Genomic DNA, 22266 nt, shown 5'->3' on the forward strand with positions numbered 1-22266 from the left:
GTGGATTTTTTTAATTATTTCAAGGCCTAAAAATTAATTTATTAAATTAAAAATGCCTTTAATTAATGCGAATTTAATTCAACTTCCAAAATGTTTTAATTTAGGGAATTTAGCGCAAATTGGGAATATCAAGGTTTGATTGAGGCTTAGTGAAGCTTCTTCAAGATTTCGCCCTGGACCCTCTAGAAGGGTCAGGAGCGATTTTCAATTTTAGGCCAAAATTACACCTTAGTTTGATCATTGAACTCTTCCAAGGCAATCTTCAGGGTCCATTTCCTTGTATCACTGAGCTGGCTCATCAAAATTTTGAAGGAAATAGTGCATTTAGGGGAATTTCGCTCTGGACCCTCTGGAAGGGTCAGGAGCGAAATTCATAATTGGGCTCAAAATTTTCATTTTCAAAGTTCAAAAACCTCTTCAAGGCACTCCAAATAGGCTCTTTCATTGCATTCCAGACTTAGTTTCATTCAACTTAGAAGGAAAAAGGTGATTTTAGGGTTTTTCGCCCTAGACCCTCTGGAAGGGTCAGGAGCGATTTTTCCTCCTTAGGCTTACTCCTTCATCAACTTTTGTCTTGAATCCCTCACTCAAAGTTAGGCAATGGTTTTCCTCATTTACTCCATCCAAACTTGGTCTGTTTTTGCAAGGCAAAATAGGGGATTTGGAAATTTCGCCCTGGACCCTCTGGAAGGGTCAGGAGCGATTTTTCCTCCTTGGCCTAGAATCATCAAGTTTTTTGAAGCAAGCAATTACTCATCATGGTCTTAAAGGTCATTTCTACCTTAGTGCATCCTTGCCTTAGCAAAAACTTAGAAGGAATATGTTGATTTTATGATTTTCGCCCTAGGCCCTCTGGAAGGGTCAGGAGCGAATTTTGAGTTTTAGGCATATTTCTTCATGCTTTTAACTTGAAATTACTTCTAAGGCAAAGAACATCATGCCTCTCTCCCATCCAAATCATGAATAGCAAGATCTTGTCTTAATTTTGCAAGAAACGGGGAGAACTTGGAAATTTCGCCCTGGACCCTCTGGAAGGGTCAGGAGCGAATTTCTTCCTTGGCTTCAAAACTTGCATTCATGGCAATCCATTTCCACTCTAAGGCAATCCAAATGTTGTTTCAAACCCATGCCTAAGCTTAGCCTCGCTCAAACTTTGGAGGAAAAGATAGGTTTTAGGATTTTTGCCCTGGACCCTCTGGAAGGGTCAGGAGCGAATTTCCTTTTCTAGGCTAGGTTGCTTCCTCTTGACCATCCAAATTATCTTCAAAGGACAAAACATGCTTCCTCACACTCCTTCAAGCCATAAAAAACCAAAAAATTGCTTTGACCTTGTAAGAAAAAGGTGATTTTAAGGAATTTCGCTCTGGACCCTCTGGAAGGGTCAGGAGCGAAATTGCCTTTCTTGGGCAGAATCCTTCATTTTCTTCATCTCCAAACATACCTAAAGGTTTCAACATGCTCTTTCCACCTTTTGATAATGCCTTAGACTTCTCAATTTGACCAAACAAGGCAAGAAATGAGTCCTAGGTTGATTTTCGCTCTAGACCCTTTGGAAGGGTCAAGAGCGAAAATCACTTTTTAAGCAAAATCTTGATCTTTGAAATCATCCAACTCCCTCTCAAGGCAAGAACATTCAAAAACACCTCCACACGTGCCTTGGAAACTAGGAACTTGGTCTTGATAAGAGATAAATTGAGGTGTATAAGGATTTTCGCTCTGGACCCTTTGGAAGGGTCAGGAGCGAAATTCCTAATCTTGGCCAATATCCTGACTTCATTTTCACATTTTTCCATCCAAACAAGTGTTTTGCCCTCAAAGATGCCTGGGAACGAGTTGGTTCTAAGTTTGGGTCAAACTAGAATGTCTTATGGAGATTTTCGCTCTGGACCCTTTGGAAGGGTCAGGAGCGAAATTCGCTTTGGAGCCTCTGGAAGGGTCAGGAGCGAAATTTGACATTTTTAGACTCTCCGTCAAGATAATTTTATGGAATTTGTATACTTTAAGTTATATTCCATATATACTTTCAGGATGTTTGAGAGTGGTTTCAGACCTCCAGGAGTTATATTGCAAAATCTAGTTTTTGGAGGATTCTTTAGTTTTCCAGACTTAGCCAAATTTCAGGATCAAGACATTCCAGACTTAGCCAAATTTCAGGATCAGGACATTCCAGACTTCATCACTCACCAACTTGACCTAACTCAAGCAGAACCAGCATCCAGGTGATCCCCCTGGTGACACTCTAAAGCTAAAGGCTAACAGACAAAACCCTAAAAGACCTAGAAAACAAACCCTAGAAAGCAAAAAGCAGGAGTCCCCATTTACAATGGGGCGATGTGTGAAATGGTCACAACACACCCCAACACAGAAACTTGGTGTACATGGTTATGATAGACGAATGATTTCACCAAGTGGATGAGTTTATGATCTAGTGATTGTGGCTGAGTGTCACCATGAAAAAAAAACCAGGTTCAACTATGGCAAGCTTAGATCTCTGTGTATGTGCCAGAAAAGAAGTTAACCAATTAACTATCTTGGAAATTCCATCATCAAGTTGGCCATTATTTTATTTATTGGTCCTGTTATCTACTCTTTAAAACCATAGTAGTTTACATCTGCCAAATGCTAATGTGTTGCAGAATTAATAATAAAGATTAGCACCTAGCAAATCTAAAATCTCAAATTTTCCCTTCCAAAAAGAGCAAATTATAACAATTTAATCACAAGCAGTTGTAAAAGAGAAGCTTGAGCTGCAGGTACCTTTGTGAGCTGGTTGAGTCCAACCTTGGAGATTGCATAGATCATGGAGCGTGGAAGGTTGCCCCGATTAACACTGGCAGTAGATGAGATATTTATGATGGAGCCCTTTTTTCCTGCATCTTGCATGCGATTGCCAATGGCCTTAGAAACAAGCCAGGCCCCTCTCAGGTTGGTGTTTATCACAGTGTTCCATTCTTCCTCTTCATACTGCAGTGGTGATTTCACACTACCTACCAAAAATTTTTAAAGGTCAAACCCTCCAAATTGTCAAAAAAATTAAAATATAATTAGAGAGATGTGTTCAATAATAAATAAAAAAAGATAAAGGTTGATTTGATGGACACAGCTAACCCACACATCAATTTGGTTTATGTTTTATCCACTTAAATTACATACTGTTCAAATTTACACCCGTGGACTTCAACCTCATTACAAACAGTAGTAATCAATCAAACCTTGCCAATCCATCTGAACCAGTAATTGACATGGGGACTTTACTTAATGCTTCAGGAAACAGTTTCTTGATTTATGGTATTCATGCATAAAAAATGTATAAAATGAATAGATGGGATGTATTCAATTAAAGAATTCACTGCAGAGGCATTGGGTAGGATTGGGCTGATATTCTTTATACAATGGTGGTACCATTTTTTAATAAAATGACTGATTGATCATCCAATTGATGGTATCTACATATGTTTTATAAGATAAACTCAATAAAGCAATGTGTCAAGGAGCAGCAGTGTGGCTTGGACTGGCAGGAGGTGATGAATTGCCAGCAGATAGAGGGGAAGCAGAAAGCAGAGATTAGTAAGAATAAAGGAGCTGGTGGTTGTCAATGGAAGAGCCAAGCTCAAGCTGAGGAAAGGATACAGATCAAAAGAATCAAAGCCTGAGATTTGAAAGGTCTCCAGGTCAGATCAACAATGTTCTTTGTAATGTCCCTTTATTCAAAATTAAACCATGATAAAACCCTAACAAACATCATACATTTCCAGTGGGTCTTGGCTAAGTTATTGGATTCCTCTAAAAAACCCCAGTACCCATGGGGGTACGGTTTGGGTTCCCCACTGGGGTTGCCCAGGGTCCCTCTCCGGCACCACAGGGAACCCAACGGCTGTCCGAAAACAACAGAACAAAAGATATTTTTTTGAAACATTTTTATAAACAAAAAAATGCATGTGTACATAATTTTGCCCTTAAGTGAAAAATTGTGAAAATGGCACATGTCATGAAGGTTTGTGTCGTTCCAAAGGCCTTCAGAAACTTGATTACAATGAGGGGGTGATGAGGAATTGGGATCTAACTCGAGTGTATTTATTTACACGTTATTGTTGCACAACTTGTGAGAAAATATATTTAGATGAGGCAACTTGTACAGCACATGGCTAGTTGAAGTGGCATTGTGACTTATTGCAGTCCAAGTGGAATTGAACCAAATGTTAGACTTTGATGCTTTTGATGAAGAGCAATATGAAGATTATTAAATATTGATTGTAATTTTCATTGTGTTTTGACATTTGACAAATTATTGAATTATGAGCTTATGAGTATTTTCATTTTTGCAAATTATGAGTTATTAAAATATTTTTGTTACTGAAAAAATTATGAGTGCACGCATGCGCACACACACACATGTGCGTGCATGCATGCATGAACACATGCACACACACACACACACACACATGTGCGTGCATGCATGCATGAACACATGCACACACACACACACACAATGAAAATAGGTGAGGAAAATTGCTATTCTGATGATAAAGTTAACTCATGGGAGGATAGCGATGAAGTTTGTTAATTTATTTAATGGATTTTTTATGAGGAAGCTGCTAGTTTGATGAAAGATTTAACTTGTAAGGGGAAAATTATGAATTTATTGATTTTTTAAATAATAATTAGCTCATTAATTAAATAATAAAGAATAATTTAGTTAAATGATAATAATTGGTATTAATGGATAATAATGATAATTAATCAATAATAATGGGATGATAATAGTGAATAATTAATAATAGGATGATAATGATACTAAATAATAATGGAATGATAATAGTTATACTGATGATGACAATAGAAGGATTATTTTAGTATCTACAATATCAATCAAGGATCATGAAGGAAATTGGAAGAGATATGTCTTTTGGAGGAAAACTCTATTTACGAGAGACCAAACAAAGAGGAGGCATCGTTGAGAAAACATTTTTATTATTTGATTTTTAATCGTAAAAGAGCATGGAACTAAGGTTCAATTAACCTGAGGACAAAAACCCTCTAGGTCTAGAATGGGAGGACAAAAACCCACAATTGCTTATAATGATTTTACATGGAGATCACCATTGTGCAAGTTTGACTAATTTTAGTTTGAATTAAAATATCCCTTCAACTAGCAGCAGTCATGGCAATCTAAAGAGTGGATATCAAGCAAATTTTTGAGGTGTCTCAGAGATGTTTCACTAAGAAATAGATTGCTGCAGATTTGAGATGAAATTTGGTTTTTCTGAACATTATATCTGATTAAAGAATAAACCATTAACTGTAATTTCTGAATCGATTTCATCAGGAAGTAACAAAGATTTCATATACATGTTTAATTTGTGCAAATCCCTACAAAATGTACTAAGGTTTGATATTGGTAGTATTTCCTTTGTGCAAACTATTATTGTGAGCTAAGGGTTTGTTATATTTAAAAACAAGAATTAGGGGATATTACATTCTTACTGGAGCTAATTGCAACAAGACGAGTAGCAGAAAACTGTTCTCAAATAATCCTCACCCATCCTTTGTGCCTCTCATTGCAGCTTCTCTGGATGAATCTATGTTTGTTAAAACCTCGAATGTAAACTGTAGTCTTTTCCCACCTCCATCCCTACCACATAAAGAAAAGCATTCCTCTTAACTCAGAAATGGATCAACCCTCGGAGCTAACCCTATGCTGCTGTTTTAGAACGTTGAAGACAATCCCCTTAAGACCAATGTCATTTGGTTTTTATCCTCTGCATTTATAGGATGTTTCACAAGAAATGTAATCTAGTGCTCAGTTCATAAAAGACTTCCAATATAATAAATATATATAAATAAAGGATCCTATGAACTTGACGACTGAGGGTATTATTACCATATAAAGTTAATTGATCTAAGTGGATTATTGCCAGATGCAGAGCAGAACTACTTCCGTTGGGAGAATGCTTCATCAAGGGCATCCGTTCAAGGCAGATACTAAACTTTGAAATAAGATATAAAGGATACAGGTTCCACAAAACTATAGGGTGTTCAAGTTTTGAGCCATAGTAGCAAAAATAGTTCTTGGGAACAAATCATCCAAACAAAAGATAAAGCTTTCTTCAAAAAAACATGATTGAATCAGGAAAAATCAGGTTAGGGTTAGGGGTAAGGTTGAGGCTAACGTTTCCAAAAAAGTACAAAAAGCTAGGACAAGGATTTACAAAAAAGGTTTAAACCGCAACTTTATTGGTTTGGGATGATTTTTTGACAACTTTTATTTTTATCATGGTAAATTGCATAAATCATGATTTTTTTACTGTAAAAATTGTGAGCCATAAGTTGCTATTAATATTGCTACTTTCTCATGTGACAACATTATGCAGCCAGCTGATTCACAATTAATGTAACTATGTTTCAAGAAATTTATTTCTATTAATTACCAAACCAAATAAACATGGAGCAGTTCTTCCTATATAGCGTATTGCAGTTGCAGCTCTAGTGTGGCTTGTTTTAGATTTTTTTTTTCCTTTTTGGGTGTTGGTGAAAAATAAATTGAATGAATGATTCAATAATCGGATAATTACATTGAACAATATACACACGTATATATAGAGGTTACAAGACGATGTTCTATAATTAGAACATAACGTTAAAGTAAAAGATTAAAGAGCAAAACGCTAAATTAAGCGTGAAAGCTAAATTAAGCTTAAAAGATAAATAAAGCTTAAAAGCTAATTAACTAAAAAGAAAAAGCTAAATGCTAAATAAAGATTAAAAGCTAATTAACTAAAAAGCTGAATGCTAAATAAAGCTTAAAAGCTAATTAACTAAAAAGCTAAATGACCATTAAACAAGGAACTAAATATAGGTGACTAAAATATAATTAAATATTCTAATACCCTCCCTTAATGGTCATTCTATCTACTAACTACCCTACAGAAGACACTACGGGTCTTTTGATCACAGCGGTGGAGACCCTCCCTGGATCTAAAAAGTGTTAATGACCAAAAATACCAGAATCCATCCAACCTGACGTTGGGTAACCAAATTGAAACCTGAAACCATGATTTTGAGGAAAATCGGCAAACCCTTTCACAGAAGAGTATCAACTCCAAAACTAACTGCAAGATACCATGGTTGCAGATGTTCGCCCTGGCAGGTGCGACCCAAACTAACTACAACAAAGCACGATTTTGAGGAAAAACAGTCAAACCATGAAATAGGAACCCTAGAAAATAGATTTTACGATTTTGAGGAGAAAATCGAAAAACCAAGAAATCTGAGGTTACAAATCATCGTTTTTGTGGAAAAAAAGGGTAAAACCCAGATAATTAAAATCTTACGCGAATATCGCGGATTACAGATGAGATAATTTTCATAACCCTGCGAACAATTTTTGAGGAAAAAAATCGTGAAAACCCTCCCATGATTTTTTGTGGAAAAAATCATAAAATCGACAGACAATTTTTTAGGAAAAAATCGTGAAAACCTTGAGACCTATAAGATGAGGTCTGGCCTAAATCAATCTGATAAAGGTAACGATATTCAAATATCGTGAACATGCACTGTTTCCAGGTGTTGTGGCAGCTATTGAACTTTTGACTGTGTTCCAACATGATGTTGGTCAAAGATGCCATCACAAAAATGGAGGTTGAACGAGGTCAACCTAGTGAAAGCATGAGAAAAAAGAATCTGATTCAAAAATCAGAATAGAAGCAGCTGCACAAAAAATCTGAAACCCTGGAGGAGAATTCTGGCACGGATTCTAAGGCGCGAATTTCGAGGTTTGGAAGAAACCCAGAAATTAAAATTTTTTACAAACTTCAAACCTGAAATTTTTCCTGAAAATTAATCAGAAAAAAAATAATAATTTGCAGAAAATAAAAAAATACCTCTGATATTTTTGTAAAAAAAACAGAAAAATATTGATGATTTTTTTTTCAAAAAAAACGCAAAAAAAATAGGGTTAGAAACCCTAGGTCGGATGTACAACATAAACGACACCCAGAAGACACCAAAATTCCCGACATCCACAGAATTAGCAAAAATCGCTGACTGTTTTTAAATTCCAAGGCAAATTTGGTGGCACAAAATTTGAGGCACTGAAAACGAGGCACCCAGAAAAATCTGAGACCAACCCAGAAAAGCTCTCGAAAAACCCACCAAGAATCTAAAATCAAAATGTAGATCCGACGGCTCAAAAATTGAGGCATGGAAAATGATGCACCTAGAAAAATATGACGACGACCCATTTGAGGTCTCAAAAAACCCACCAAGAATCTGTAACCAGAATAAAATTTCGACTTGAACTGAAGGGTTAAAACCCTAGTCGAAAATTGCAGAAACACTAAGAAAATTTTCAATCTGCAAAAAAAAACTCCAAGTTGCAGGCCCAAAAATCTCCAGAACGCTAAAAAAAAATGAACTGCTGCCCAGCACAAAGAAATTCACCCACGAACAAGAAATCCTCGAAACCTTCAAAACAGCAAAATCATTTTTTTATAAAGAAACAATAAAAAAATCTGGAAAATATTCCAGAAAGAAGGCCATGAATTTTTATTAAAAAATTCGCCAAACTTTAAAGAATCCCATTGACCCGCTCTGATACCATGAAAAATAAATTGAATGAATGATTCAATAATCGGATAATTACATTGAACGATATACACATGTATATATAGAGGATACAAGACGATGTCCTATAATTAGAACATAACGTTAAAGTAAAAGATTAAAGAGCTAAACGCTAAATTAAGTGTGAAAGTTAAATTACGCTTAAAAGCTAATTAACTAAAAAGAAAAAGCTAAATGCTAAATAAAGCTTAAAAGCTAATTAACTAAAAAGCTAAATGCTAAATAAAGCTTAAAAGCTAATTAACTAAAAAACTAAATGACCATTAAACAAGGAACTAAATATAGGTGACTAAAATATAATTAAATATTCTAATAGTTGGGTGGTGGAAGAAGGGGGAGGAGCATACCTGCCCTGTGGGTTCTATCTTGCGCATTGCCTGCACAACCTAGACAAGTGTATGTGAAAGAAGAAAGTCTCATGCACAGTTCTAGATGAGAGAAAGGAGGAAGAGTGTACCTGGTTCATGCCTAGGCAGGCCCTTGAGGACCCAGACCCAGAGCTGGTCCCATTTGGGGCAGGTACAGGAACTTTCTGCAGCAAACCCAGCAACATAGAGGAAAAGGAAGCCTTGGAAAACAAACTGTAAAGAATCAATGACAGCTTCAAGTGTTTGATCTAGACAATTAAACACTTAGAAGAAAAAGATAATCTTGCTACCTTAGAGGAATTATATACTATGGAGCACACGTTTTCGGGGCAGATATCTCAGGAGGCTTGGCTATCTGAGGGAGATAGGAACACTAAATACTATCACAGAGCAATTGTTGCCAGACATAGAGTAACAGACATACAACATCAAGACAAGGGATGGCACTTCACTCTCAATGCCAGGGGACATTTGTAATCAGGCAATGTAGTTATTCTAATCACTTCTCTCCCAATCTAGGTAAGATGTGAGGGAGGAATAAGATTTTTTTACTGAATGCATTCCCAATTTGATGTACCAAAAACAGTATCAATATCTTATGAATGCTTTCTCAGAAAAAGAATTAAAGAAAGTAGTTTTGAGTATGTAGAAAGCAGTGTTCCATGGATGCTGGGGACGAGGAGACGGGGGGACGCGGAGACGAGCTTCAGGGACGGGGGGAAAAAGGGAAAAAGTTTTGGGGACGGGTTTCGGGGACGGGGGGACTTGGGCCTGGGAGGGGGAAACACGTTTCCGTGGAACACTGGTAGAAAGACAATACCTCTGGGTAAAAGTTTCCCTCTTCACTTTTATCAAGCTTTCTTGGATATCATTGGAAATGAAGTTGCAACTATTGTCAACAAATCCTCAAAGATTTGACTTTGTGGTGCTCATTCCCAAAAAGAATGCTTACTGCTTTTTTGATGAATACAAACCAATATCCCATTGCAACATTAATTTATAAGATTAACATGAACACCATAGCTGAGAGAACTGAAAACAATTCTGCCTGATATCATCTCTCAGGAGCACAACAGGTTCAATGAAGGAAAACAAATCCTTGATAGTATCATCATCACTCAAGATTATGCATTCCCTTAAATTCTCCAAGGAAAAAGGCATGGTTATAAAGCTTTTGTATAAGCGTTGCTTATGACAGAGTAGCCTGGAGTATTTTAAGAACAATCATGGAAAAGTATGAAATTTCTCCAAAGAGTGCCCTGATTAGATTTGTAGCTGCATCTCAAAGCCCTTTTTTCCAGTGTTCCACGGGGACGCACCCCCCCCCCTTTTTGGCCACGTCTCCCTGTAAGAAACGTCTCGGAGACGGGGGGACGGGGACGCGACGTCCCCCGCCACCACCACCCAAGCGTCGTCGGGACGCCAAGACGTCTCCGCATCTCCCAGGGAGACATGGAAACGTGGAGACGTCTCCCAAGAGACGTCTGGGCCTCTCCTTGGGAGACGTTTGGGCATCTCCCTATCTCTCGAGAGACGTGCAGATGTCTCTCGAGGGACAGGGGGACGCCCAGATGTCTCCCGTCACCAACGTCAAAAGCAAACAAAAAAAGCATTTTTTTATAAACATGTGACTTTTTGGGGGGTTAAGGGGTAACCCTAATTGGACGTGGGCCAATAGAAAAATAACACTCGACGCCTTTAGAAAATAATAAGAGTATTTTTGGCCTCGCGGGGTGCTGCCCCTCGACCCCGCCTTGTATCGCGACAAGGAACGCGCAAAGGGCGCTACCCCTTGACCCCGCAAGGGGCAATGCCCCTTGACCCCAACTTGGGGGCGCTGCCCCCAAACCCTCGTTGAAAAATATAGGGGGAAATTGAGCCGATAGAAGTAGGGAAAATCTAACCTTCGAGTCTGATTAGGCTCCATATAACAACACAACTTAGAAATCTTGGTATTTAGATTTAGTATTTCAAATTTCCTATAGTCTCATTTGAAATGTAATTCTTATACTGTAATACTGTCATACATCTTTTCAAAACTAGTTTTTCAAGTACTATATGTATATGTATAACTATATCAACACCACCACCCCGCCACCCCCCCCGCCACCGTCCCCAAACTTAGGCCCTTGGTCCCCCGTCCCGGAAACGCGTCCCCCCGTCCCCCAGTCCCCAACGCCCGTGGAACACTGCTTTTTTCAGTCCTTGTCAATGGCTACCCAGCAATATTTTGCCTTAGCTTGAGAGGATCCCATCTCCCACTTCTTTATCATCTTAGCAGAAGCTAAAAGCAAATTCATTGCTAAAGCTAGGTTTGGTGGCTCCCTCGATGAAAAAAGCTGCTAGCAATACACAAGCTGTCAGCCATATCCTCTTTGTGAGTGGCACAATTTTTGTTTGGGCTAGGCAAAAGGCAAGAAGCAAGGACTATAAAGCAGTCGCCAAGCTCATACTCCCTTGCTTTTGGGGAAACGATGAGCAATGAAACATTGGGAGGTGTATTTCTTCAACACAAGCTTTCGAATGCAACAACTGGTAACCAAAATAGAATTTTATATCGGTGATCTCCCAAGCAAAAATCTTTGGGTTCCTGTAGTCACTGGAAACTATAGAAAACAGCTATGGAAAAACTTCCTGGTTAAGCTTATTAAATAAGCTGCCATGTGGAAAGATAAATGGCTCAGTTTGGCCAGGACATTCACAATGACCAAATCAGTCGTGCAAGATCTTCCTATTTAATATTTATATGCTCTTCATTATGCAGGCTCTAGTTGTGTTCACCAATACCCCGTGTACAGGCACCTGAAGGATTTCCTATGGCAAGGAATTTCTGAGGCTCATACATTCGAATATTCACTATGATCAGCTAGGACACAGTTTGTCTTCCTGAAAAGGGTGGAGGACTGCTTTGAAAGATCTAGCCAACTAAAATCAAAACTTAGAAGTCCAATAGGCTTGGAGAGTTTATGTTGATTCCCACAACTTTGGAGCAAATTATTATGGGCCAAATATCTTGACAATGATAATTCAGCATGCTCCTACTCCTTGGATCCTCTCTAACAAGGCTTATTCATTGAATTACATCACAGGCCACAGAGATATCGTTTATAATAAACTTGGGAAAAAGTGATGTCTAAAGCGCCAACTTCTAAGAGGACTCCTGACAAGGATTCCCTGCCCTAGTGAAGATGGAAGATATGAATGAGTTAAGAACTGTTTCATCTACTGCATTGACCTCCTTAGCTCAGGACTTTTACAGACCAGAATCAATGTGATGTCCCCTTCTAGTTGACATCTGTCAGCTGAGTAGATTAGCCTATCACTGACCCTCGTAGGCTGATGAGGTTGGTTAGAGGGTCTCTCGAAGATTGATTCTTCATCTTCAAAGTGAGCATTACAAGACTGGCTTTCGTTTGAGGTCTCCAGGACTCTGTTTGAGACACTTTCTATTTTTAGCCAGTGGGTTGGGCAGTGGCAGAGTATGGCTTGGCAATCTCCAGTTCTGATGGCAAGCAATTCTGATGGATATTTAGAAAGATATTAATATTTAATTACTTTAATTAAATATTAAATGGCAAACTTTAATGTTTTAATATTTTTAAGTCACTTTAAGTTATAACTTAAGTGAGGGTCTATTTCTCATCGGATGGGGCCACTTTTATATTAAACTAACAAGAGATTTATTCTTGAAGCTTCAATAGTCAAAAATAAATATTAGAAGTTAAAACATCATTTAATGCCAGATCGTACTTTTCTTGGGAATAGCACCAAACCCTAAAGGGAAGAGATAAAAGAAGTTTTTAGGTCTTCTTTTCATTATGTGAAGATTTAATATTGAGTTTGCTCAGAGGAGACTTTGGCTTGAGGGTTTCAGCAGGAGTTTCTTCCTGTAGATGATCTGAAGGTATCGGTACAGAAAACGGTGGATTTCTGTGCAGCAGCATTAGAGGCTGTGAAATATCAGTTGATTTTGCTTTCAGTTGGTTTTATCCAAAAACCAAGATTGCGCAGATTAGAAAGGGTTTTATAATTTTTTTATGCAAAGGATTGATTGCAGCCACAGAGTCAGAACAGAGGCAGAAATAAGTGTGTTTACAGCTGGGGTTTTTGTGCATGTATAGCCTACAGATTTGCCGTACCTTTCTTCCTTAAAAGGGTATGATTTTGTTGAAGGAGGAGTCCAAAAATTCTGAAATAAATCCTAAAGGAGACGCCTAGCTGGTAGCTTCAGTTTGAGCTGCTAAACTCACCATTCCGAGTAGTTTGGACTGATAAATAATTTTGCTGTTATTATTTGCTGTTGTACAGCAGCAAGGATAAATAAGGGGTTTCTTAAATCTGAGGTATTTGACAATAAATCTTCCTGGTCTCGTCTAATTTCTTTATTGAAGGTATTTATGCAAATTGGATGTAATAAGGGTTTGATAATCCTAATTTTATGAAGTTCAATTAATTTCCAACTCTTTCCAATGTTGCTTTTTGCATACTATTTGTTCAAAACTAGCCTTGTTGTTAGAAATTGCAAAATACAAAACATAAAACGCAACAGGTTCAACTAAACCCCCGTTGTCTGAGTTGAGAACCCTTGGTAGGTTCTTACAGTGGTATCAGAGCTAAATCTTGCCATCCTAAGGGTTTAGAAGTTACATGCAGTCACAGGAAGCAGGTTCACACAAGTATTACACACGCAGAAGAGCCCTCCTTGAAGGAGAACAGAGTCTTAATAGGCAGTCAGACACTATGGGTGATAGGCATACAGGCAGTCCACCCAAAGGCCACAGAGCTGAGGATGAGGAGACAAGAGAATTTTTTAGGACTATGGCTACGGGGCAGTAGCAGGTTGCTCAGGCTTTACAGGCACTCACCACCATGATGGAGCGTATAAATCCTCCAAACCGACACAATCAGGAACCAGAGGATAATAGGAGTGTAGCCAATATTCCTAGACCTCACAGCGCAGCTACACGCACAGTTGACAGGCCTTCAAGGCCTAATTTCTTGGTAGAGGAACCTGAGGATGTTGCTAGAGTTGAGGCAGAGCCTGTCTTTGTTGATAACGTCATGACTGTACATGTTGAGTGGAGTCTTCTTCCACCTGATGTTAGGCAGAATTTGAATTTTGATCAGTTCATGAGGCAAAAATGGGAGGTAGAGAGTGACAAGCAAGAGAGGAGGCCTCGTTTCCAACATAGAGATCTTGAGTTTGCCACAAGCAAGCTCACTCTACCTTATTATGACAGCAGCGGTGCAATTACAGCTAGGTCCTGGATCCATAAACTGGATACATACTTCACACTGAGACCCATGATTGAAAGGGATGCAATTAAGTTTGCAACCTTACATTTGGACGGTACTGCACGAGTGGTGGCATAATGGACTCATCACTCTCCAACATGATGAGATTACCACCTATCAGGAGTTTGCTAATTTGTTAGTGGAGAGGTTTGATAAGAAAGATCCTGAGTCTTACTTCCGTAAGTTAGCACAGCTGAAACAAACAAGGAACTTGGAGGTGTATGTTTCAGAGTTTTTGAAATTATCATGCATGGTAAATAACATGTCAAATCAGCGGTTAGTAGTCTTGTTTATAGAGGGACTCATGGAGCCTTTGAAAGGTTGGGTCAAAGCATTTGATCCCCCAACACTTCTACTTGCCATTAAAAAGGCACGAAGTATGGATGTGACAACCACACAAAATAAATTTGGGTCAAAAGGGTCAACGTCTTTCAAAGATAATAAGAATTACAACAAAGGGAATGAAAAATCAGACTTTAGAAATGATTACAAAGGAAAGCCGGCAGCTCCCCCCTTAGATCGTGAGACACTTAACGATTTGAGGCAGAAAAAACTATGTTTTTATTGCAAAGGTCCATATGATGCCAACCATGATTGTCCTTTGAGGCCTAAGGGCAAGGCAAATAGAGTAATGTGGGCATATTATGAAGATTCAAAATCTGATCAAGAAGGTCAGCCTGCTGGTTATGATGATTTAGAGACTGAAAATGACAAACCGGGTCCTCCGAGACTTGACAAGATGGATGCAGAAGGTGATGAACACCTTAAGGAGGCACTCCTCACTAGTATTCAGCAAGAAGGATCATTCAGAATGAGAGGAGTACTTGCTGGTAAGAAAGTTATTACCCTACTAGATACTGGAGCCACACATAACTTTATTGATGCCAGGTTAGGTGAGAAGAGAGGAATCCAAACAAAGAGTTTGAGGGCATCTATGTGAGGGTGGTAGATGGTTACACTTTAAAGTGTATCAGGATGATTACACAACTCCAATTGCGTGTAAACAATTATGAGTTCAAAACTGATTTCTATGTGGTTCAGATGGGTGATACAGATTTGGTCCTTGGTATGAGGTGGTTGCATGAGCTAGGCAAGTTTACACTTGACTTGCAGGAGATGGAGATGTCTTTCACTGTTGATGGAAAGACACATGTGCTGAAAGCTATTAAGGACAGCAACTTTAGGATGATTACACTCAGGCGGATGGAGAGGCTTGTACGCCACAATCAGACTGAGTGGGCAGCAGAGTGTATGATTATGCCTATACAGCAGGATGCGCAGAAAGTTGAATATCATCCTGACATTCAGATACTGAGAACCAAACATAACAAGGTTTTCAGTGACATACCATCAGGGAGGCCACCAGATAGGGGTTTTGAGCACATCATTGAGCTAGAGGAGGGTGCGAAGCCGGTGATGATTACTCCATACAGACATCCGAAGTGCCTGAAAGATGAAATATAGAAAATCATATAGGAGCTTCTGGCTATGGGACATATTCAGCCTAGTAAGTCCCCCTTTGCTTCTTCAGTTGTTTTGGTGAAGAAGGATGGCACATTGCGGATGTGTATTGATTACAGGGTCCTTAATAAGAAGACGCTCAAAAACAGATATCCCATTCCACGTATTGATGAGCTCATAGATGAGTTACATGGTGCCTGTTATTTTTCAAAGACTGATTTGAGATCAGGCTATCACCAGATTAGTATTTGTGAGCAGGATACTGAGAAGACTGCTTTTCGTTGTCATTATGGACATTTTGAGTTCGTGGTTATGCCATTTGGGCTAACCAATGCACCTGCTACTTTCTAGTCCACAATGAACAAAGTCTTCAGACATCAATTGAGGAAATCAGTATTGGTGTTCTTTGATGATATACTGGTTTACAGTCGTACTTGGGAGGAGCACCTCAGTCACTTAGATACAGTTTTGAGCATTCTGGGTAGGGAGTCCTAGTATGCCAAGGAATCCAAATGTGACCTTGGAATGACTAAGTTATTGTACTTGGGCCATATTATCAGTGCAGAGGGAGCGCAGATGGATCTAGAGAAGATCTGTGCTATTGAAGATTGGCCTACTCCAGTGAACCTTACTCAGTTGCGTGGGTTCTTGGGCCTATGTGGTTTCCTATCGCCGTTTTGTTAACGGTTATTCACGCCATGCAGCACCTTTGACAGACTTGATGAAGAAGGGTGCCTTCTTATGGACTCCTGAGGCCCAGGAGTGTTTTGATAGGTTCAAGGAGCTCATGACTTCATGTCCAGTACTTGCTACACCTGACTTCTCGAAGTCATTTGAGTTACAATGTGATGCCTCTGGTGAGGGCATTGGAGCCGTGCTTATGCAGGGCAAGCACCCTATTGCATATGAGAGTAGGAAACTCCGTGGACCTAAGAGGATTTACAGCATTTATGATAAGGAATGTTGGTCATAATGCATGCACTGGCCAAGTTCAGACAATACTTAGTGGGCAGAAAGTTCTACATTAAGACTAACCACAATAGTTTGAGACATTTCCTTGGGCAGCGTGACTTAAATGACAGACAACAAAAGTGGGTCAACAAACTTCAGGCTTATAACTTTGATATTTCCTATATCAAAGGCACATAGAATGTAGTTGCAGATGCCTTGTCACGTCGTCCCCACCTGAGTTCTATGGTCCCGATAGCAAAGGATTGGCAGCATATTATATTGGCAGAGTATGCCAAAGATAGCTGGGCTGCAGGTGTGATAGAGGGATCAGTAGTGGACAGCAGGTATACAGTTGTAAATGACTTGATCATTTACAAGGGGAGAGTGTACTTGATCATAGGATCAGCGTTGAGGAGTAGGGTACTGCGGTTCTTTCATGATGAACCGATGGCAGGACATCCCGGGTTTTTCAAAACCTACAGACAGGTTTGTGAGCACTTCACTTGGAAAGGGCTCAAGGCGGATGTTCTACAGTATGTTAGAGAGTGCCCTGTTTGTCAGCAAAATAAATAAGAGCATACATACCCTGCTGGTTTACTTCAGCCACTTCCAATTCCTGACAGGAAGTGGGAATGTCTATCTATGGATTTCATCACAGGGTTGCCGAGAGCACAGGGACGTGATTGCAAATTTGTGGTTGTGGATCGTTTGACGAAGTATGTCCACTTCTATCCGATTACCACCACTTATTCAGCTATTCAGGTAGCAGAGTTGTTATTCAGAGAGGTATTCAAATTATATGGCTTGCCTCGGACTATTGTCAGTGATAGGGATACTCGGTTTTTGAGCCACTTTTGGCAGTAGCTTTTCAGACTCTGTGGGACCGAGCTTACACCGAGCACCAGTTACCACCCTCAGACTGATGGTCAGACTGAGATAGTTAATAAATGGGTGGAGGGATACCTCAGGAACTATATTTCAGGGCAGCAAAAGGTGTGGGTGAAGTGGATTTACCTCTGTGAGTATTGTTACAATACCACTCACCACATGTCCATTCAGATGATGTCATTTACAGCACTGTACGGGTATGAGCCTCCTAGTTTCATTGACTTAATGCTGAGTGACAGTAGGGTGCCTAGTGCGGGAGACATGCTACAGGAGAGCCAGGACATTGTGAAGACTCTTAAGAAGAATATAGCCAAGGCACAGAATCAGCAAAAGTAATATGCTAATCAAAAGAGGACAGAGAGGCCATTTGAGGTAGGAGACATGGTGTATTTGGTGTTGCAGCCATATCGGCAATCTACTCTCAGGAGGAGTGGAGCAGAGAAGCTCAAGCCACGATATTATGGCCTATTCAGAGTGACCAGGCGTATAGGTGAGGTGGCTTATGAGTTGGATTTACCGGCAGATAGCAAAGTACACAATGTGTTTCATGTGTCACGTCTCAAAAAGGCGTTGGGACACCGTAATGTTCCTTCTGCAATTTTACCACCCCTAGATGATGAGGGGAAGTTGATACTTGTACCTGAGGCTATCATTGAGTTCAGGGAGAGGAATTTCAGGAGACGTACTACTTGGGAGAGAGAGGAGATTTTACAGCATCCGAAGTTGAGATTGCTTGAGGACAAGCAATTTCAAGAGGGGCGGACTATGATGTCCCCTTCTAGTTGACATATGTCAATTGAGTAGATTAGCCTATCACTGACCCTCGTAGGCTAATGAGGTTGGTCAGAGGGTCTCCCGAAGATTGATTCTTCATCTTCAGAGAGAGCATTACAGGACTGGCTTTCGTTTGAGGTCTCCAGGACTCCGTTTGAGACACTTTCTATTTTTAGCAGTCCTGCTATTTTTAGCCAATGGGTTGGGCAATGGCAGAGTATGGCTTGGCAGTCTCCAATTCTGACGGCAGGCAATTCTGATGGATACTTAGAGAAATATTAATATTTAATTACTTTAATTAAATATTAAATGGCAAACTTTAATGTTTTAATATTTTAAAGTCACTTTAAGTTATAACTTAAGTGAGGGTCTATTTCTCATCGGATGGAACCACTTTTATATTAAACTGACAAGAGATTTATTTTTGAAGCTTCAATAGTCAAAAATAAATATTAAAAGTTAAAATATCATTTAATGCCAAATCGTACTTTTCTTGGGAATAGCGCCAAACCCTAAAGGGAAGAGATAAAAGACGTTTTTAGGTCTTCTTTTCATTATGTGAAGATTTGATATTGAGTTTGCTCTGAGGAGACTTTGGCTTGAGGGTTTCAGTAGGGGTTTCTTCCTGTAGATGATCTGAAGGTATCGGTACAGGAAAACGGTGGATTTTTGTGCAGCAGCATTAGAGGCTGTGAAATATCAGTTGATTTTGCTTTCAGTTGGTTTTATCCAGAAACCAAGATTGGGCAGATTAGAAAGGGTTTTATAAATTTTTTATGTAAAGGATTGATTGCAGCCACAGAGTCAGAACAGAGGCAAAAATAAGTGTGTTTACAGCTGGGGTTTTTGTACTGCCGTACCTTTCTTCCTTGAAAGGGTACGATTTTGTTGAAGGGGGAGTCCAAAAATTCTGAAATAAATCCTAAAGGAAACGCCTAGCTGGTAGCTTCAGTTTGAGCTGCTAAACTCACCATTCCGGGTAGTTTGGACTGATAAATAATTTTGCTGTTATTATTTGCTGTTGTACGGCAGCAATGATAAATAAGGGGTTTCTTAAATCTGAGATATTTGACAATAAATCTTCCTGGTCTCGTCTGATTTCTTTATTGAAGGTGTTTATGCAAATTGGATGTAATAAGGGTTTGATAATCCTAATTTTATGAAGTTCAATTAATTTCCAGCTCTTTCCAATGTTGCTTTTTGCATACTATTTGTTCAAAACTAGCCTTCTTGTTAGAAATTGCAAAATACAAAACATAAAACGCAACAAGTTCAACTAAACCCCCATTGTCTGAGTTGAGAACCCTTGGTAGGTTCTTACAATCAAGCTGAGATCCTTACTTTTCTCAGCTCCAAGAAAACCACTCCTCAAAGCTCTGCCAGATCAAAAAACAGATTGAAGTATATTTTATATGTAAGAAGGATCAGGTGTGTAGCTGTGGAAGATTCTTTGTAGTGGAACAGATTTTCATTCACAGAATACTCTGTCAATGATGGATATTTGGCACCCTTTGGGCTTTTTGCTCCTCCTGAAGGACTAGATGGGCCTGACAAAAGAGATTTGGTCAAACAACTGTGTGCCAAAAGTAGGGACTTTCACTTGGTTGGCAACCATTCCCATATCTTAACTTTGGATGAATTGGTGAGAAAAGATTTTCAAGTTCCATGTTGATGTGTTCTTTGTAACAAAGATGAGGAGACAACAGCACACAACCTGCTCTTCTCTTAGCATCCACAACATATTTAGTGCCGGTTTCTTAACTTCTTTCAAAACTGAATATGGCTTGGATTCAGCCAGTCTCTATTTTAGAAGTTGCTGAGCTCATAGGCAACCCCAAGGAAGAAATCACAAGATTCACAACTAGAGATACTTTGGCTGAGCCTTCACTCTCTCATTTTGTGGAGCATTTGGGTGGAGGGCAATAGGAGAATTTTCATAGAGCTGAGATTATCCTGGAGAATTTGTGCAGCATGATTTAAGTCTCTAGTTCTCAATTAATCAAAACTCCATCCTTATTTCCTGAAGGAAGATCACAAACTGCTTGCAAAATGACCAAAACTAAACCAAGACCTTGTTACAGAGATAATGAAATGATTGCTCAAGATCATCAGAATGAAGGTGAGGTGGCATTCTCCTATTTCATCTACATTGAAGCTGAATTTTGGCAAAGCCTCTAAATGTAACCCAGGCAGAGCTGGGACTGAGAATATCATTAGAGATGATGAATCATGAAGGTAAAATGACTATGGCCTCTTCTATATTCATCCCCCATCAAACAAACAATGAGGCAGAAGCACAGGAATTAATAAGGCCTAAAGTTAGCTCACGAGCTCCATATACTATCCTTGGAAGAGGTCCACATCCCATCCTTAGAAGTTAAAGGTGACTCCCAAGTCTTTAAACTGGCAATGAAAAAGCCTGCCACTCCTAGGTCGAAACTCAATTTCATTCAATTAGAATTAATCTTTACTTGGTTAAAGTTCATTTCCTTTTACTTGTTACTTGTAGGAATATTCCTAAGGAATCCCTACAAGTCCTTTGTCTTATTTGAGTTCTCATAACTCATTTTATTTATTCCAAATATGTGGAATATCGAATTTCCTCCTTATAAGGAATGTGACACTTTGCACACACATAGGATGCTAGATGGCATGCTTAAACTTAGGGATTACATTTGCAACTCCACTCTCACCTCTATATATTTGAGGTGCCTCTCTCATTTCTTTTTATGGAAGCATTTCTATGCTAAGCTCACTCACACTTTCTCTCATTGCATTTTCTTAGGCTTCGTGCCATCTTCATGATATGGGGTTTTTTTCTTTGCTTTTTCCCCCTTACAAGTCTGGTGTCTCCTCCTTGGATCTTGGTGTGGTTGCTCTTGATTTTGGCTTTTCATCTTTATGGTAATATTCTACCTTCAAACAATTGCTCATTAATTAGTTCATTTCTGGTACTTCATGTTATTTTCCTTTCACATTCTTTGGGAGAAAGAGGTGTTGGCAGTGAAATGCCAGCACATTAGTTTCACCCACTACTTCCTAGAAGTCAACTAACCTGTGAACTTCCATGCAAGTTTTGGGGCCAATCAAGACACTTTCTCCTCAGTTTCTAGTTCTAACGTTGATAAGCATCTCAATCTGATTGGCCAGTCAAAATAGATGCTTCTAGTCCACAATAAAGTTCTAGAGAAGTAATATGGCCCAAGGAAATGCTTTAGCCTCCAGACATAGGCTGCATGCTAGAAAGAAATCATGGTTGAGTGTGATATTAGAGAGGTGACCTAGCACCTCTACACCTCTTTCATGCATTCACCCATTGCACCATATCTACCGCTACAAATCCTTGTGCCCCACTTCACATAAAGATTATAGCCCATTTTTGTTTTAAGTGAAAAAAGGGTTAGTTTGGTCGGATGATCTTCACTGATAAGTTTCAAATTTTAAATTAATTTTGGCAGTGTCTAAAGGGATCAATTTGAATATTGTCCAGAATAAATTAGGGCTGGATGGCTGGGTGTAAAAGGGAAAAATTCAATGGTGGCAAATGCCTTCTTGAAGCAACTGGCAACTGGAATGGAGAACTGGGTCATCGTCTTATTGCTGGCTAATTTCCTCCTGTCTTGGCCTCTGTTTCTATGGCCAAGGATGGGTGAGCAGTGAGGCTTTCTTTCGGAATCTGAATGAGAGATAGAGAGATGGCCACCATGGAGAAACTCTTACAGGGCACTTGACTGTCCATTAATAAGGTGAAGTTGATGGACTTCTGGGAGATATGGCAGACAAGGTGGGGTATGTGTCAGAAGTTTGGGATGTCCTGGTGTTGTTTAATGGTCAGAACTTCCCTTTGGTTTAATTTTAGTTCAGGAGAGCTGGTGTATGGTCGAGGGCATGTTCAAAGATGTGGTAA

The 22266-nt window shown here is 39.3% G+C and overlaps 1 protein-coding gene across 1 annotated transcript in view; it reads right to left on the bottom strand.

The window, feature by feature from the left end:
- LOC131063044 (uncharacterized) overlaps nt 1-22266 on the bottom strand; it is a 31436-nt gene that overhangs the window by 5262 nt on the left and 3908 nt on the right. The window contains exon 2 of the mRNA XM_057996814.2: nt 2758-2987. Coding sequence (XP_057852797.1) covers nt 2758-2987 — 230 coding nt within the window. The remainder of the gene's footprint in view (nt 1-2757; nt 2988-22266) is intronic.

The sequence above is a fragment of the Cryptomeria japonica genome, chromosome 1, assembly GCF_030272615.1.
Source record: "Cryptomeria japonica chromosome 1, Sugi_1.0, whole genome shotgun sequence".
NCBI classification, from domain to species: domain Eukaryota; kingdom Viridiplantae; phylum Streptophyta; class Pinopsida; order Cupressales; family Cupressaceae; genus Cryptomeria; species Cryptomeria japonica.